Source organism: Heliangelus exortis, chromosome 1 (assembly GCF_036169615.1).
Source record: "Heliangelus exortis chromosome 1, bHelExo1.hap1, whole genome shotgun sequence".
Lineage (NCBI taxonomy): Eukaryota > Metazoa > Chordata > Aves > Apodiformes > Trochilidae > Heliangelus > Heliangelus exortis.
The window spans coordinates 82,871,650-82,891,764 of record NC_092422.1 but is presented as its reverse complement, the minus strand read 5'-3'; the positions used below and the strand labels follow the sequence as shown (position 1 = coordinate 82,891,764).

Genomic DNA, 20,115 nt, shown 5'->3' with positions numbered 1-20,115 from the left:
AAAGCTGAAACCCTAATCCTGAGATGAGAAAGCCACCAAATTTCAAGAATTCTTTTCAAAGCAAAGAGCTTGATAATGAAAAGACTGTATGACTGACTTGTTCTACTTCCTGTAATTTTTCTGTATCTTTATCTTTTAAATTGCTGGAGCACACGCTGAGGTAGATAGTCTGACCCTTGGCAAACTGTCAAGTCATTGGGAAAATGCCTTTAAAAATGCAATGTATCAGGTTACCATCATTATAGACAACATGATTTTACTTTTTTTTAAATGGTAAAACCAATCAAATGAGACAACATACAGAAAAGACACAAATTGTATAGTACTAATATAAATTCTTCCAACTATATTTCAATTATGTCTTGAACATAAACAATTGCTTTTGGATGGAACTTTTTAATATAATGTTACTTTCCTGTGCTGCAATGCACAGATGCTTTAAAAGCATTACTTAGGTTCTAGAAAATGGGCTTGACTTACCTATATTACACATTATTTTTGACCATTATATCTGAGGCATTTGCTTCATTGAACTTGTTTTAAGCCTTCAGAGTCTTTCTGGGTTTCATTTCAAAGCTTTATCTGTAAGCAGAAGTCTAAACTCTCCTGTTTAGGACACTGAACCAAAAAGTTTCTTATTACAGGGAGCCAGGCCACAAGTGGTGCTGTAAGATGAGATTTAGCTGTAGTAAAAACAGAGTAAAATGGAATCTGTTATCACAATGAAAATGGTACAGTATGATAAAATGCTAAATAGCATATCAAAAAGAAAAAAAACTGTCAGTAAAATTATCTAAATAATTCTGAAAGCTTTCAAAATACCACAGTGATCTGTTCTGTTACAGGAATCCAATTAGCACCAAAACAGAAATTGGACGTCCCAGTACTGTTCACACCAGATACAATGAAAATGTATGAGGTTCTGGTGGTAATTCATGTCATGAGGGAAAATGGTGAAAACTGGCCTTACGAGGATTCTGCTGAACTAAATAAAGACTTAAAGAGGTAATTTATTCTAATAGGAAAAGAAAGAGTAGTCGAAGATACTCAATCCTATCATCATTTTCACCTTTGACTATTTATGTGTAGCTCCCAAGGGTAATCAAGTGTCTAATTTTGAGGGCAGTAGGTATCCAACATAAGCTTTAATATACCCTGCAAACTATGCAAGCTTAGGGCAAGCCTCTTATCTGTTTCAATATCTACCTTTTCTAAGCTTGAATAAAGAAAATGTAAAGTACTGGCTGCCAGTGGAATTATGCATACTGAGTAAATGAAAGCTCTTAGATGCCTCTAATGTTTTTAGTATATTTGGGCTAGTAATGACTCTCCTGTGGATATGTTTATGTAATGCATATACTGCATAAACTTTGTTTCAATGCAGACATGACATAAGGGAGACCTGATCAGGCTAAATATTCTCATATCAAGACAGAATAATATTTGAAGACACCAAACCAGATGGATGTCAGTATTGCTGTTCTGATTTGAATTGATTTAATATTTTCTTAGATATGTTTAGCATTGCAGCATACAATAAAATGAAATCTTACTTCACCAACAACTCTTAAGTCTAGATTACTTTGGAAAAACAGTTCTCAGCAATCTGTCACAATGATGCTCTCAATTTATTTTCTAAGCGCTGTTACTGTAGCAGAGAATGGGAGAATTCAGGGAATACTCTGGATCTATCCAATTCATGGAATACCTGAAGCACCACAGCAGAAATTAGTTCCAGGTAGGTAATGTTTGAAAAAAATTCAAACAATAAATTTAAAAAAATTAAATAGTCATTTATGTTCTCACCTGCTTGACCACAAGAATTTGCAGTAGTGCATTGTTCAAAATTAAATAAAAATGATAAAACCACATGTTAAAAATAAAATCTCCTTTGCCAGCCTACAAAAGATATATACATCTATTATTTTGTCCTTATTGTGGATAGAAGGAGCCAAAGGTGGCTGAAAAGGCTTGCATCCTTCAGTGTCCCAGTTAATGCTGAGTTAGACAAATGAAGGTAAATCAAATGAGAAGCTGGCACAAGTGTAAAATTATGTTTGTGCACTGAGAACACCAATCAGGAGAGTTTACAGGGTATGAAATACCAGAATAGATGCTTGCTGTTTCTCTTAGCTTTTCACTCCTCAATCAAATCCAGGATATAAAACAGTGTGAATAGCAGTAGGTTTTTCAGTTACTCATGAGAAGTAAGCATGCATTAAAAGATGACTGCTATTCATAGGGGTTTTGCATTTGCTTGGTTTTGAGACATAAAATGCTTATAGATTTGATGCATCTATATTCTACAGGTATAATATGATCCCAATGTTGTGAAACAGAAATTGCAAGCAGCTTTTTAGATATATAACCTTGATTAAACTACAGCTTAAGATGTAGATGAGGGAAAATTTTACAGCACCTTGTCTTTTCCTCTTGACTTTTGATGAGTGAACATAACACCTTTCTACTCTAAATTGACTAAGGTACAGGAATAACTTTGGGAAAGCTATAGAAATCTGTATTTTTACTGTCATGAATTAACTTGCTTAAGGACCCTTTACTTTCAGACAAATACCAATGATGAGGTATTAATTAGAGCTTTCATCTCCTTAATTTCCACTCTAATACCTAAGGAATGAAGCAGAATATTATCATGCAATCATCTATTGCCCAAAATGATGGTTTTAACAAGTCTCATTAGCATTAAGTCTATGTATATTGATGTCAGTGTTTGTTGTGTTATTTAAAGTTATGTACTTCACTGGCAGACTTTGGGATATATCTTCCTTTTATTGGTTGGTTATTTTCATTAGGTAGTTAAGAGTTAAAACTGTTAGCATTCACTAATTGCTTAAGTGATATCACTTCTGTATACGATAACAAAATTATGTAAAATCTTAAGGAATTTTGTATTCCTAAATGCTTCTTTAAACCAGAAAAAACTAAGCTTTAGACTATTTGTAACTATGTTACATTTATTATGTTCATTATTTTATGTTCAGTAAGTCTTTGTAATGTCTACAAGGAGCATGACATTGATTTTGAATACCTACCTCTTTTTGTCCATAACAATGAACTGGGAAGTACTAGATCTTTCATTGAAAAATGACCTGTAAAACTAAAATATGTTTGTAAGTATATTTATGAAACAGACTCCATTCCTGCCTTGATTCTGAAGGTCTATGATTTTCAGTTATAAATGGGCTTTTAAAAAATCCCAGTTGTAAGATATGAATCCAAAGCAGGTAATTTACAAGAAATCTAGTTTGGTTTTAAATGATTTTATTATTTTTTTTAATAATGATCAAAATGATAATGTAGTTTCTTTCAATGAGGACATTTACTAAAATTCCCTGGAGGATACAAGCTGTTATGTCAAAACCCACAGCTTCTTTGCTAGTGTATTAGGAAGTTCATCTTTTATGTCATTCTTATTTGCATCTTACTTAAACTTCCAGAAGTCATTTGTCTTAGTATCTCATGAGACCAATTAAAATGATCACTGGTCACAACCTGTGTAGTACATGCCATGTAGGTTACAGCTTGACTATCTTATAAAAGTGATTACAAATGGAGAAGCATCCACTATATTGTTTCTAATTTTTGTAGAATCGAGCAGCATATAGCAATTTAGATTGGAAGGGACCACTGGGGGTCATTTAATCCAACATCCTGCTCAAAGCCAGGTCTAATAAGATCAGGTTGCTCAGGGACTTTCCCAGTCAAATCCCACATCTGGGTTTTATTCATAAATGTTACTAAGCCATTTAGAAAAAAGAAAATACAAACTCATTTCTAGTACTAAAATGAATAGCAAATGATACTGACACAACGTGCAAACAGGAATCTGAAATACTAAGTAAGATGGTGTAGCACAGACAGTGATTGCTCTGCACCTCAAAAAGATGTGTTTTAACTATTTCAGCAACTTCCCTCATGGAAATGCTCAGAAGAGAGCTGTAGAAATTACTTAATGTTAAACAGGAAAATACAAACAAAACATTGCAGGTTTTTTTAAGAAAGGAAATTACTTCAATTTATGTTTCTCCAGAATGATATATTTTTCTATTTTTCTATTTATCTATACTGATAGTCAATCAAGCTCCAGAACTGAAAGCTGAAACTAAATAACCCTCCTATCATGTGTTTCATGGCTCTTTTTAAAAACACTTTTCACAATGACATGTCAAGATATGGTACAAAATTATTTATCATTAAATCATGAAGTTCAGGGTTATTTTTATAGAATATTTTGGTATATATCTTATTAAAATCATATTTAGCTCTTGAAACTAAGGAGGATGTAATGCTCTTCTTTTTCATGTTGCTTTCTGTAAAATTCTAAACGTTTTTTTTTTTGAAAAAATATTTTTCTTTCAGTTCTTGCATGTAATCTTCTTCTTGTTTGATGCCAATAATTATTGAAAGAACCACAAACACATAACTATTGAAGTAAGCTTTATAAAATGTAATGTGTAAGCTAAAACCCAACTGCCTCGTAATGAAAAATGACATATTTTAGAAGCAGTAAATTAAAATCACTCGCTGAATCGACAAAAAAAATCTCTCATGCTGCAAAGAGAAACCGTACAGAATACTTTTTATTCTGAAATAGTTACGTAAAAGTTGAAGTTTGAAAAACTGTGTTAAATGAAAAAATAAATTTTTAATTCTTGTATATGTTTTCCTTTTAGTCTTCCATTCTCATTGGCATGTGTCAAACGATATCATATCTCTTTGCAAATAAATTAAAATGAAGATACACTTAATGGTTACAAAAAATAGGAGACATTTTCAAGTGCTATTGTGAACTCCCTGCATGAACAGAGATTTTTTTGCTTAATGATATTTTCTACTACAGAACAATAGAAACTGTGAAATGGAAAAAGCTTGCAGTTGTCTTGGTCCTTACTGTAATTCTTTCAGTCTCTAAGCACATTTAACTTCTATGTTTAATTGCACGTTTGAAATCTAGATGCTGATGCTTTACAAATAATGGCTTCTTGCTTCTCTGTAGCCGTGGTGTGCTGTCAAGCCAGGCAGAGAGTGGAAAGAAGACTAGAAATACAGCTGACTGGTGTAGTTCCTGGTGTAAATGCTACGCCTGCTACAAGAAATTCTGCCATGGTCAATACAAATAAGCCAGCCAACGTCCAAGAAGTAGATGGTAAGGAAAAATCCCTTGGATATTATGCTATTTTAGGAACGTTGCACATAAAGTAAGTGCCAATAGATGAACATTTGACAAATCCTTCTCTTAGTCCATATTTCTACCCTGTTGTAAATATGGGGCATTTGTATAACAGTATTTCTGCCATTATAGGCAGAAGCTGAACCTTTAAGCTGAACCTTTCTTTTCATACCTGTCGATAATGCAAGACTTGCACACCTACCATTTCTCCTTCACAAGACACCAGCCTCCACAAAGTCCAAAGCTGGCAAAAACATGTCTGTATAAGCATTGCAAGGAAATTTTTATCTATAGTTGTCCCTATTTGTAAGATGCATTCCCACCAGCTGGCCAGTATCTGCAGGAAAATGGATTTAAGAAAGAGGCTTTGTTTGAAAGTGATAGTAAAGCTTTGAAAAAAGATAGCTTCCACTTACTGTTAATCAGCACAAAACAAAGCAAAAATCAATTTCTTACAAGATACACCAGCTTTTGTATTATAGTCCTCTGAAGCAGAATGGAATAATATAGAAGTAGTAAGAAAAGAACACAAGAATACTTGTTACTGTTGCGTGCCTGGTATTTTGTTGGTGGATGTGTGTTAACTGGCACACTCTCTACAGCAAATTTTGCATTGTTACGTTTTACCTTCATCAGTTATTGCACTGTTTAGGACTTAATCTCCATTTCTTTTGAGGTTTGAAGTCTGCCTATTTTTAGAAAAAAATTTATTTTAAAATTTTGACACATTACATGACACATTCTATTGTGTGTTTAACGTATCTGTAAATAACATAAAGGCATTTCACCCAAGCTCCAGTTTTGTTAAGAGTATAATGCACTATATGGTGGTAAAAGATAAGTGTATAGAAGTTGCTGTGATTGCAATCTATTTGGCAATTTATTTGAGAGATAGCAAACTTGGTTTTTGTATCTCCTTTATGCCACATAGAATCTGCCCCAAGAGGCTTTGCAGGAAAACTGTGTTGCAGAAATTTTTCTGCCAAAGAACTTTAAAAAACAGAAAAGCTGTAAAATCTATATCAAGATATAGATTGATATCTATATAGATATAGAATCTATATCAAGATATAGATTCTTAGAAGGATGATTTTCATGCAAATGTGCCCCTGCCCTGAATGCTTACCCATGTAGCCTCACATTGGCAATCACCATCCAGATCTTCAAACAGACTTTATTTTAGAATGCCTTAAAAGCAGGATCAGATCTGACACTGAACAGGTAACAAGAGCTTGCACAGCATATACTTACTGATTAATAAATATTTGTAATTACTTAGGTAGACTTTATATCTTCTTACATTGTGGTGACAATGGTGATTTATGTTTGTGCATATTATCTTAGATTCCCATCTTACAAAGTTATAGTCACCAATTTAGTAAAAAAAAAAATGTGAAGTTCTCAACATATATTCTTGCCTCTTAGGAGAACTGTAGAAACCATCATATAAATTTTTTTCAGCCTAGTGAGAACAACTATATATCAAAAAATTTATTTTCTTATCGCATACCTTTAAAAGAGTTGGGCTATTTCCCTCCAACATGGCAGCATCTGAACTGACCAGAAGAGCATGCTTTGAGCAAGTTGAGGCAACGTTTTGAAAGCATTGCAGTTTCCTGGTGTGTAGTGCTTGTTTTATTTATAGGAATAATGTTTCATATTTGTTAACACTAGCTTCTGCACATACTGCAAGACATTTATTTGGGACATTGCATCTTTTCAAGTAAGAAGTCGGGTAATGAAATGCTTTACAACATAGTCAGTAAAAGCATTTATAACTCTGGTACTTTTCATGGTTTTCAATGACATTATAATGACATTATTGCTAGATGAACTTGATGCCTGTTAGGAATCAAGTTTAATGTTACTAATTGAGCTTTCAGCGGTCTACCAGTAATAACATAAATAAAAGTGTAAACCTCCAAGATAACAGCTTGGCAAGCTTTTTTTAAATTTTTTCTCTTCTGAAAGGGTGATTCATCACAGTGTTATGTGTGATGTTTAGTAAGCTGGTTTTATATCCAAAGATAAATGACAATAATTACTGGCAGATAGGTTTCAGCAGCTACTACTGTGCTTCAGTATTTAAATTATTTGGACAAGTATAAGTTCTTGCTAAGTGAAAAATCTTCAAGCAGGTCTTTTACCTTAAAATCATTTGATTTAATCCAGAAGATATAATTTGAAACAGAAAATTATTACAGTTCCCTAAGAAAGAGGTTATAATTTAAATACTCTTTAGCTAACATGACATAGTTTATTATTTAAATCTCAAAAAAAAGCCAGAGATCAAATAATTAAAACTTAATGGTTTAGAAAAAGCAATCATGGTATGACCCTTTAAAAATAATTTTAAATTGTATTAAATGCATATATTTACCCTGTATGTATTTTTCATCTGTTTTCTTACATATGGCTCTAAAGACATTTTTCAGTAAATGAAACTAAAGACCCAGGATTCATCCAAACCTCTTGAAGATTTTCCAGACAAACAGTGGACTGGTGCACTCCCTGTCTGTTTTAGCTGTGTTTGCATGCTCTTCATCATTAAAACAAACAAACAAACAAAAACAAAACAAACCCAAACAAACAGAGGGTTTATGCACCTGAATTTGCCTTAGACAATGTATCACATCTCTGTAGCAACAAACACATGCACACACTGAAGAAGTCTGTCCCATAACCTTTTTCCAGATTATTACATCCTATTTTTTTTTTTTTGTGTGTAAAATTGTTGTTTTCTTCTGTTTCTGAAGCTACACTGCTCAAGTGTTGTTGTCAGAGTAGATGAAGTTATCCACTGTAGATCTCTTTCTTCTCTCCCATATTTCACATTTCCCATATAAACGTGAAGCTAAAGAAAGAAACACAACTTCTCCCACTTATTATGGAGAATTTATACAACTTTGGTTTTGCAAATAGGTGCATCAGACCTGTAGTTATGACAGGTTAAGAATAAATTGATCTAAAGCTTTGAAGATACAGCTAAAACTTAACATTATAAGGCAAATAACTTGAAAATACATGGAATCACCACAGAAGTTGTGTTACGGTGTTGATCTGTAGGAAGTCTCCACAGAGAGATCTGGACAGGTTGAATTGTTGGGCTGAGGCCAATTGTATAAGGTTTAACAAGGCCAAGTGCCAGGTCCTGCATTTAGGTCACAACAACCCCAGGCAGTGCTAAAGTGGCTGACCAGGAAAAGCTGACCAGAGGTAAAGAACCCAGGTGTACTGGTTGACTCCTGACTGGACACGAGCCAGCAGTGTGCCCAGGTGATTAAGAAGGCCAGCAGCATCCTGGCCTGCATCAGAAATAGTGTGCCAGAAGAAGAAGGGAAGTGATCATTTTCATGCACTCAGCACTGACAAGGATGCAATTCAGATCCTGTGTTCATTTCTGGGCCCCTCACTACAAGGAAGGCATTGAGTTGCTGGATCGAGTTCAGAGAAGGGCAACCAAGGTGCTGAAAGGTCTGGAGAGCAAGTCCTATGAGGAGAGGCTGAGGGAATTGGGAGTGTTCAGTTTGGAGAAGAGGAGGCTGAGGGGAGACCTTATGGCTCTCTACACCTACCTGAAAGGAGGCTGTAGTGAGGTGGGTGTTGACCTCTTGTCCCAAGTGAATAATGATAGGACTAGAGGAGATGGCTTGAAGTTGTACCAGGGGAGGTTTAGACTAGATATTGGGAAGAATTTCTTTACTGAAAGAGTAGTCAGGCACAGGAACAGGCTGCCCAGTGAGGTGGTGGAGTCACCATGCCTGGAGGTACTTGGGAAACGTGTAAATGAGGCACTTGAGGACATGCTCAAGTGGGATGGTGAGTTGTTTGGGGGTATTTTCTGGGCTGACAGTTTGATGCAGTGATCTTAGAGGTCTTTTGCAATCCTGACAATTCTGTGATTTTCTGAAGTAATAAAAGGTGAATATAACAATACCATGAGCATACTTAGAACAAAACTCAAGAAAACCACATCCCATAAGCTGTGAAGAGTAACAGGAAAAGTATATGCTCACAAGAAGGCATCCTGAAGGTATGCTGGAGTCATAAGGAAACTTTACAGCTTCCTGAGAAGAGGCTGTAGTCAAGAGGGTGCTGGTCTCTTCTCTCATGTAAATAACAATATGACTGGAGGAAATGGCCTGAAGTTCTATCACGGGAAGTTTAGATTAGATTTGAGGAAGAATATCTTTAACTGAGAGAGTAATCAGGCACTGGACTGGGCTGCCCAGGGAGGTATTGCTCCGGGGAGGCATTAAAAACCCATGTAGATGAGTCACTTCAGGACATGCTCTCGTGGAATGGGTTCGTTTGTTTGGTTTGGGGTTTTTTTTCTGTATTAACAGTTTGACACAGTGATCATAGAAGTCTATTCCAACCATGACAATTTTGTGATCCTGTGATTTTGTAATGTAACACTTAAGTGAGTAGATATCATCATCATGAGTGCAATGGAAAAAACCGTGAAATTATAAGTAATATTGTTTTCAATATAGAATATGTGCGGCCCAATAAAAATTAAACAGTTTAAGAGACATCCTGAGTTGTTACTGATTTCAGGTGCCAACATTCAAAGTGAGGCAAGTGAGTTAGAATAGCACAGTAAAAATAATTTCTGTGTGAAATATACTAAATCACAACATGTTCATGAAGAAGCTGGTTTGGCATTACCTGTGCCAGGTAGAAAGATCATCTTTGTTTTCTAGAATTGCAAGGTAAATTAAGACAATGATAAATAAAATAGAAGAATGTGGGAAAAGGAATACAGCGTTTTTCAAGAAATAAATTTTAATCTGTTCCTTCAATTCATTAATTTATCAGTGTACAAATATAAGCTGAATGCCTGATCAAAGCAGGATAATGTGAGAGATGCTTTGAATTGGTGAGAATCCTTTTGCTTTTTCTGAGTTTTTTTGTTTCAGTTTACTATGCCAAGTAATTTCAAAATAGTGTTAAGAGGATGGTATGGATAGACTTAACAAAAAGGGAATTACTCCAATAAGAATTCAAAGAGAGAATATATGGGAACTAGCTGCAAGGAAGAATGAAGAAATGTATGCAGAACATCAGATGCTAGAGGCACACCATGTGTTTCATATACATGGATTCATAGACTTCCATTTTATCCAGTAAATGATGCAGTGTTTTGAAGTAAGACATTTAAAAAAAAAAAAAAAAAAAAAAGGGTGGGGGGGGAGGAAGGGGAAAGTGCTTTCTACTGCTTTCTTTATGATGGAAATCTGCTTAACCATAGAAATCTATTTTATAGACATGTTTTGAAAGAGGAAAAATTACAAAACAGAAAAATCAAATGTCAAATGTAAGAGAAAAGTTAGGAAAAAATGTTGAAGTTGGTTGCTAGGGAAATGGGCAGTAGGATGTATAATTAAAAAAAAAAACAGAGTCCAAGAGCAGGGTTTTGTAGACCTCTTGAAGATATAGATGGGAAGCTTTCATTTGATATGGAAAGAGAAATAAATTTGCAGGGAAGAGGTGTAATGATGAACACAAAACTACACTGAGGATTTGATTGAATTGCATTGAGGATCAATAAATATATTATCAAGTGGACACCACTTTATTATCTATTTATTTCTTTGTACTTAAGGTAAAATGGTGTCTGGTGCTTAGTGAATTATAGTTTTATCTTGGCTAGTACTTATAATGCTCTATATACAGCACTTTTGTACCTGTAAAAAGAAATTTAGTGAAAGGTATGTTCAACTACAACCAGGTCTTTTCAGATTCTTATGCACTTTGTTTATTCTGTTATTATTCTCAAGATACGAAATTTTACAGTGAGAAATAGATACTTGCTTCTCAGAAGAGATTAATTTCTTACTGCCCAGATGATACTGTATGCCTAGGTGTTAGGATGTTCTTGACCATCAGGCTTCCTTTTATTTTTTTTCCTTTGTAACTCCTATAGTTCCCTTTTGCTATTCACTTGAATTTTTACTTGAATACTTCATTAAAATGTTTCAATCTACTGTACTATAATGTATTCTCTCTACTGCTGCTTTTGCTGGTGAAGCATAACTGCATACTTAATGTTCATTCCACACTGCCTACTGACTTCCAGCAGTCTGTGTGGAAACTCCTGGAAGACACTGGAAAAGAACAAGTGTAAGATGGGAGCTCACTGGGGTTATGAAGGCAGGTATTTCACAAGATTTGGAAACTACCTGTCTGGTAGAAGTAATTAGTTAAGGTCTGATCCTCTAGTTTCTATTTTATCAACCTCCAGGCTGCTAGAATAAGACTGGTAGAAATCTTTAACTTTCAGGGCCATAATGGGTTCTTAGCCTTGAAGAATCAGCAGAACTAGTGGTAAAAAATCTGAGAGAGTGCAATATGTTTTCATTCAGCACCAAATAAAATAACTTACCTAGCTTTTGAAAAACATGAAGTTGAATGGCTGAGCTTTCACTCTGTGTGTGTGTTCTGTGATTTGGTTGACCCCCTTTATTAAATAGCTGCAAATAAGACTGCAGCATACTGAGTGGGAGGTGAGGAAGGCCAATTGAGTGAATTCACTTGCATCTCTGTTTTATTGCGTCTATTCAAGGAAAAGCCTCTGTAATGAGGACAAGCATATTTGCAGTCTGAATGTTGTTCCATCACAGCTTTAATTTCCTCCTGTGTCACTGGAAATGAGAGACAGTGTGAAAGTAAGGAGGGTCCCTTAGAAAGCTCCTCTCCATTGCCATTTTTTTAAAGTGATCAAGTCCCTTGCAAGTTAAGCACTATTTGCAGGGAGCTCAGAAGGCTGGATCTCATTTAGGTATCCACAAGAGACTGCAGCCTCACAGGCCAGTGTCCATTAAATTTTTAATCATCAGAAAACACATTGTATAATGAGCTGGTCTTCAGTGAAGTTACACACTTACTTGCTTTTCAAAAATAGGAGGGAGGTACAAAGGCTTCTCTAATGATAGAGTGAATCTCTCTTCCAGGTCAGATATATCCTGTGGGCCTTTCACAAGTCACATTAGGACTATCAGTGCCTTTGTAATTAACTCTTTTGAAGCTTGAACACAGGTTCTTTTCCACTAAAAAGTAATTTAAATTGATGGAATTCTTATTTTGTGAACCTGAGAAACTTGTCTTTTAATTTTTAGGTGTAAGAAAACTGTAAGTTTTAGAGTTAATCCTAAAAGTCACAAGAATTCACATTTGTCCCACTTGTAGGCTCAGAGTAAAAAGTCCTTGGAGTTACCATGTTATCATTCTTATGTGTCAGAAAATAAATAATAAAAAGTAGTCTAATTCCTTTCATGTTATTAGAGGCTTTTTGGAAAAAAGGGGAAAAAACCCAAAACAAGCCAAAAAAACCCGCCACACCAAACGACCAAACAAATCCTCAACACTTCTATAGTTGCTTTTAAGCAATAGTGCTTTTTAAGAAGTATACTTACTTATGCTTAAAAATAAATGACAGCCAAATCATAAATCTATATAGCTCAAAAACCTTTTAAACATAGATGCTTCCATAATTCTGCATATGCAAATGCTGCATAAGTGTATACTGCCTTTTGGAAGTCTTTATTTATACAAAGGAAAAGACTTAAAGACTAAGATTAATTACGTTTGAATACAAGAAATGTTTATGCTTTTAAAGCATTTTTTGGAATAATTACCTCAAAAACATATTCTTACTCCTTTTCTTACTTAAATAATGAATAATATTCTCCAGGAAATACAAGGAAGTTATATTTTTTATAATTGGAATTTCTGTTCTCTAGATGTAAAATGTAAGAAGCCGTGTATAAATAGCATGCTTGTGTCTTCCCAGCATTTGGATTAGTAATATCTCCATGTGGAGTTAAATGTGGTTAAAACTTTCCCTGCTGCTATTTACAGAACGGAGGTGGATTAATTGGGATATACTTTAAATCTGCATGTGTATTTTTGAATTTGCATTGGAACAAAATAAGAATTTTACCAGGATTAAATTGGTCATTTCTAAAAAGAGATGAAAATGTGAAGTAAAATGCACAGAGAGCTGGGCTAAAGGGTCAAGGTATATTGGAGTATTCTGGTATATTATATTTGACATTATTTTAAATAAAATATTAATTCCTTCTCCAATGTTTTAATTCTTTCAGCATTTTAATTGAAACTGCAAATACAAAGAGGAGAGACAACTCTGAACATTTGGACAAATTTCTTGTAATGACTCACAGCTTTTTTTTTTTTTTTTTTTTTTCCACAGAGGCTTCATAGTATGATAATATAGGAGTTTTCAGGGCATCTGTGATGAAAATCTAATTACATTTCTCTTTTTTGAACTGTCCCTAAGTAGATCAGTAATATAGATCAAGAACAACTAAATAACCAGAATAATGAAGCCTTAAATATTTGCACCTATAAAAGGATCATTTTTCCTTAAGTGGTGTGTGTATATATATATATATATATACACACACATATATTCATATATATATATATGTATATTTTTACTAAATACTTAATATGAACATATAACAGGTTACAAAACAATCTGGAGCAGAAACAACCCAAATATTTAATTGCTTCTAAAAGGTATTTTAGACATGTATCAAACCAAGCCCAATTGTCTTTGCATACTAAAAGCACCATACATTCCACAACTTGGTTTTCCTAGAATCTGAAGTATAAAACAAGCATTTCCCAAGTAGCATTGTATGGTATAACCGCTAAAAGAAACATTTGCTCAACAGTTGCAATTTTCTCTCCTTGGAATGCTCCAAATGATGTCGTCCCATAATAAGTTAATTTTTGTGTCTGACTATATTTTAGCATTTGCCTGACTACTACAAGCCTTGTGCTTGTATTGGAATGTTCGGCACAAACATTATATTTTACAAACAGAGAAACAACAAAGCATGGAACAGTATAGGATGATACTAGGAATTTTATAAACTGTAGGAAAAATTAATTCATGACCAATTTCATTATAACTAAGTACATTTATTGTAATAAAGTATATTTATAATTGATTAATTCATACATGGAAATACTGTATATTTAATTCTCAGTGTGTGTCTACTATGAGCAATAATCCTGTATGTTGCTAATAATATTTTGGTTACAACTGTGTCACTCTTTGATCTAGTATAAATTGTGCAGACATCTGTGTGAAGAATCCACTTTAAAGAGTCAGAAATGATTCAGTATAAACTGCTACATTTCATAGGCTTAAACTGCACTTTACAAAAACATTGGCAACAAATGTTGAATGAAGAAAAAGGAGTATTCTGTGCATATCAGAAAAGGGGAAAGGCCTACAAGCATAGGAAAGCATCTCCATATTCACTGACACTGGGTAGCATTAGAGATCGGCAAAACAAAGTAAACTTTTGTTCAAATATCTCACAGTGCATTACTTCTTGGACTTCATATCAAAGCAAATATTTTAGAATTCCAAGCTGGAAGGCTTGGGAATTAACTCTGCAGCTGACTGGGGCCCCATAGCCGGTGTATGGAGGGATGCATGCACAAAAGTTCTGTGTAACACACTGCACTTGGATGTTTGAATTCAAAATGTGCCCTGAGATATGTGGTCACAATAAAATGAAAAATCTCCTGTAGGAATTAGTGGTTGAGTTAAAAGTCTTCATCCATAAAATGCATAAAATTTTTAAATAGATTAGCAGTTTGAGATAATTTTCCTCATAGAAACGTTCCCTTCTGTGAACAAATTACTACTGTATACCAAATATTGTCGTTTTCCTTATTACAGCTGGAGGAGACATTTGATTCAGGAAGCTCATCTGTTTATTCTTCTGTCATTACTACTTGACCTTTTCACAGTTTCTATGGGGAATAAGTAGAGGCTTCTAGTGACATCTTCACTATTTTGCTGTATACTCTTTCTCAAGCTTGCAGCCAGCAATGACACTAATGTGCTTAATGACTTTTTTTGCTTTGTTTTGTTTTAGATTGTCCCAGTCTGACTACTCAAAATAGTATTATATTCTCACAATTCTCAATTACTGATGAACTAGAAATCTCTCTCCATAAATAAGTGGTAGCCAGAACATTGGTATTGCAGTTTATTGCTGTTCACTCAGACATTGGAATGGGCGGCCCAGGGAGATGGTGGATTCTCTGTTCATGGAGTTTTTTGAGACTGGATGTGGCACTCAGTGCCGTGGTCTGGTAACCACAGTGGTAGTGGATCAAGGGTTGGACTTGATGATCTCAGAGGTCCCTTCCAACCTGGTTGATTCTATGATTCTATGTTACTTCTCCCAAGTGTATTCTCCAGCTTCCATTTTGATGGATATTATATAGATTGTAATATGAAATTATTTGCAGTCAGGAGAAAATCACTCCAGTTTTGGATAAGTACTGTTTTACTTATTTGAAATTTTTAGTAATAAACGAAAAAATTGTAAAAACCAACCACCCAACTATTTGAGATTAGAATGCACGCAGACTGATTTTTCTCATATATCATTTAGGTTTCTCTGCATCAGCAGAATTTCTATATGAATTACAATATCAATCAGATGAAATTAAGTTGCAGCTTGAAGCTTTGGTTGGCATGCATCTGGTTCAAAGAGAATGGGATACAGAATCCGGAACTGGAACACTGACCTTTAATGTAGTGTTTGCTCCTAACAAACCAATGAGGTAAGGTCTTATTCCTTATTACCAACAAAACATGCAATAAAATTGTGCAGTCACTCTTAGCTATGTAAGCACCTGCCTCCACTGTTTCATTCAATTTGTGTTCACCTCTGAGATCTGCTAGGTGGTTCTGTGGAGTTATTGCCTTAGTAACTTGAGTTACAAGAGTTTGTATCTTAGTAAGTAACAAGAAACTTTAATAAGGTTTTTTTTTACATCAATTTACTTCTAAACATTGGAGTATTGAATGATTTCCAATGAAACTTAGTAGTTCTCAAAATTCACAGAAAGCATAGACAAGATGGTTTGTCAGTCTTGAAAAGCTTTACCTAAGCTAGCGTTTGTGCATGTTCCTTGGCTGGATTGAATGGCTTAATTTGAAATCAGACAGTAACAACACTCCACAGGAAAATCTTACCCTCTTTTATAAATACAATGTGAAAAACAGTGAGTTTGCTTGCATTTACATAGTATACCCCATGTCAAAAGGGAGATCCTTTTGAGAGAGAGAGAGGGAAGCAGTCAAATGTGTGTGGGGAGGAAAGAACCTTCAGTGAGATGCAGACACACTGTAGAATCAGAGGCTCAACATTCCCAGGAAGACTAGGGACTAGCCACTGCTGAATATCATGCATGGGTTGCTTGCAAAGCATGTATTTTTAGGATGCAGTAAGGAACTGAAATAAACAAAGCTCAAAACTAGGAAAGGTTATCTACCTGCCTCAGACTACATGCCTCATGAAGTGTCACTGTGTCAGAAGTGAGTATAACTTAGAAAATGTTTTATTTCTACTCTACTTTCTTATTATTTTTGGTTGGTTTGTTGATTTATCTTTGTATTTTTGAAACCTATCAATCTTCATGTAGAGGACTCAATGACAGAAATTAATTAGTTTCTTTCTTTCTGTAGATCTTTCAGAATCTACAGTGGAATCTCTCTTCTTAGATGGTCTGAAGTTGTCAGTCTAGATTTTTTCTAAAGTACACAGACCTTTTTCTGTTTGATTCTAATATGATCTGCTGACATATTGCAGACCAAATCTCCTCTACCACCCCAGTAAATGAAGAACAATGAGTAAAACAAATTGAGTTAAACAAATACAACTCAACCAATAGTAAGCAGCGGAAGAACCTAAACTCTTGGCTGTGTCCATCATTTTGCTTTCATATGATGTCTTTTCTTTTACTCTGCTTTAAATATCAAGTGATAGTTTACATTCCAGTCTAAGTAAAACTGATAAATACCATAGCATGTAAAATTAAGGATGTATTCAGGTTTAAAGTAATCTGTATTTTTATTTTCCTGTAGTATAGTTGTACACACGAGGCTTCTTTTGGACGCTAATTTACTCAGAATGTTATTTGTATTGAATGTTTTTATCTGAAATTTTAAGGTATGAGGCAACTCTCGTAGTACAGTGTGCTAGAGGAGGTGTTTGGAAGTTTCCAGTGCTGTTCATTGCTACAGAGCCAGAAGTGGATGATGTTATCAATATCGAAGCAGTTGGCCTGAATAAGGAATCTGTGGTCAGCTTTAGACTTACAAGCCAGACAAGGTAAGAATACTTACAATAAAGTATGTGTTCAGGTTTTTTTGAGGCTAAGGTTCACACTCAAACATGCTAGATTTGGGCAGCAGAAACATAACTGAGCTGTAGCTATTTCAGTAATACATCATTAATTACAAGTGCTACATTGTGTAGGTGACAAATGGGTTTTGAAGCTCTACTGTAGAAAGCAGAAGCATTCTACATTTGGGCTGTAGCCCATCAAGAGAAAATTTGTGGGATAGGTATAAATACTTATATTATGACTTTATAGTTTTGCCCTAAAAAACTTCTGTGTGTTAAAATGTCTAATTTAAGAAAGGTGTGTCATGATATTAAAAGTTACCTATTCAAGCCTTAATGTTTTTATTAATAGATTTTTTTCAAAGTACTGTATACTTACACCATTAAAAACAATCCTTTGCATTGTGCTTTGACAATTTTAAAATGTACCTTTTTAAGTATTTGTGTTTTACTATATAAGTGTGTTACAAGTTCTTCTCTACTCTGTCTTTTCACTAGAGAAAATCTGTGTCATTCTTCACTATGTTACTCTCCTTTTAAAAGTCCTGAAAAAGATCTCTGTTAATGTATTTTTACATGCTTTTCATTAATTTCACAGTTTCATCGTGTTATAGCAATCCCACAGTGTCATCTGTCTACAGAAAAACGTGAAGGAGTGAACTGTGTCATAATGATAGAGAAGTTTTAAAATAGTAAACAGTGATCCTGAAGGAATCATGATGCTGACAATCTAATTACCTCATTTTAAATGTCTTTCTTTTTTTTTTTTTTAATTGACTTTTTAAAGTACATCTAGAAAGAATACCAGGTATGCTGTTTGATAGTTTACTTTCATTGTAGCATCCCCAGCAGGAAGTGTCCTTGGTTCCAAGTGATTGTTTTCAAGAGCTTATTTCCAAATGCTGTGCATCTAAGATGGACAATTGATCCAGCTTTTAGATGGCTGTCAGTGATGATAATTACAGAGGACTCTAAAACAGGCTCCTATCACAGTCTTCAAGTTCACAGTTTGAACAGAATGGGCTGTTCCAGGGACAAAAGGGAAGCAATTGCTCTGGCAATACTGTAATCTTCTGGTTGGTGTTTGATAGTAGTGAAGAGACCCAGTGTTCACCAGAAAGGTGTTATAAAACTTCAATCATTACAGCTATATAAAGAAGGAGCTTTTGATGGAGGACAGGTTCACTTTTTGCCTTAAAATTTTTTTCCAGCTTTATTTTGAGTAACAAGAGCTCTCACCAGTACATTTCAAATACAAACTGCAATGACTGGATGTACTGAATAAGTCTCATGTTGTAAATAGTACCAACAACTGTTCTGTAAGTTTTGTATTTCATCATTGTATTTTTGATTTGCTAACGAGCTGTTAGTGATGAAGGTTTTGTTATAGAACAGTTGGCCAACCAGCATTTAGCCTACAGGATCTGCAGTACATAAGCAATTATACAAGGAAATCGTATATTACAGACATAATTTAATGCTTGAATAACTGAAATGACTTAGATTAAAAGTAAAACCATGAAATATTAAAATATGGATGAAAAGTTTCGTTTGGGATATGGAGTCTCATGCAACAGACCTTCCCTGAAATAAATGATCATCCCTTTAGAGAGTTTTTCTTTCTTAAGTAAACAGTCAGCAGCACAATCTCATAGAGAACTGTTCTGTTACTTAAAGAGAAGTGGATTTCTTTAACCTTACATGTACATAGTTTCTGTCTTCCTTTCTTATGCTGGATAGTACCTCATGGCACTGCTGCTTTGAGACTCACTGGGGTACAAAAAGTGATATATTTATGAGTAATCTGCTAGAAAGGGGTGCTACACTTGTGTCTTTTTCTCCCTCTGCAACCTACAGGTTGAAAAACATCACTCGGAAGACCTGTACATCTCTATTCAGGGTACAGTGATGCAATAAAAAATGTTTGAAAACCATAGCCCCCCAAAAAGGCTCAGAATCTTATTAAGAGCACATTAGTATTCTCTTATATACCAAGTTGAATGAGGATATTCAGTGATCCTCAGAGCATCTTTGCTGACCACTGCGGAACGATGAGGTCAATGGTTTTAGCTTTACATCTATTGCAAGTTAAATATGGGCTTCTTCCTTTAATTCTACCCCTCTGAAGCAGAATCCTAAACGTGTATGAAATACATATTTTTCTGATGACTTTCTAATTTAGCGTTATCTACATCCGATGCACTTCTTTCAGGAACAAGGAACAGTTACAAATGGGAGGCGGTTGCTACACTGCTCACAATGATCTTCAATAATGAAAGCTCTGAGAGTCCATGCAAATATGTAAAGCACACTCTCTTTCAATAGATGTAAAATTGACACACACATAGGCCCCAATGATAAGCAGCCCAATACCTGCTTCACTAAATAATGAAAGACACTGAGAATGCAGATGAGAAGTTATGTTGTATGAAGAAACTCAAATGATATATGAGTAGTCCAGTATTTTACTTTCAGCTTTGCATACTCAAAGGGGATATTTTTGAATAGTTTCTTTTAATGGCATTAAGATTTGTTAGAGTAAAGCAAACAGATTTCACTTGACAAATAAGGGAAATTTGATTTTTTTAGCTTTCGTAGATGACCTTCTTTGGGTTTTCTCATAAGGGTAGGTTTAATTCAAAACCAGCTAAAATCATTGGCAACATTTCCACTGAGGTAACTGGCTTTGGTACAAGCCTCTAATGTTAACACTGGTGTTTGTTTTAATTCCAAATG

At 34.7% G+C, this 20,115-nt stretch overlaps 1 protein-coding gene across 2 annotated transcripts in view; it reads left to right on the top strand.

Moving 5' to 3' along the window:
* The window catches only part of CFAP47 (cilia and flagella associated protein 47), a 295,430-nt gene that overhangs the window by 260,556 nt on the left and 14,759 nt on the right, over positions 1–20,115 (top strand). For both annotated transcript variants that reach the window (XM_071750490.1, XM_071750482.1), the window contains exons 58-62: positions 846–1,005; positions 1,641–1,738; positions 5,018–5,167; positions 15,640–15,811; positions 17,203–17,364. In XM_071750490.1, the coding sequence (XP_071606591.1) occupies positions 846–1,005; positions 1,641–1,738; positions 5,018–5,167; positions 15,640–15,811; positions 17,203–17,364 (742 nt within the window). The remainder of the gene's footprint in view (positions 1–845; positions 1,006–1,640; positions 1,739–5,017; positions 5,168–15,639; positions 15,812–17,202; positions 17,365–20,115) is intronic.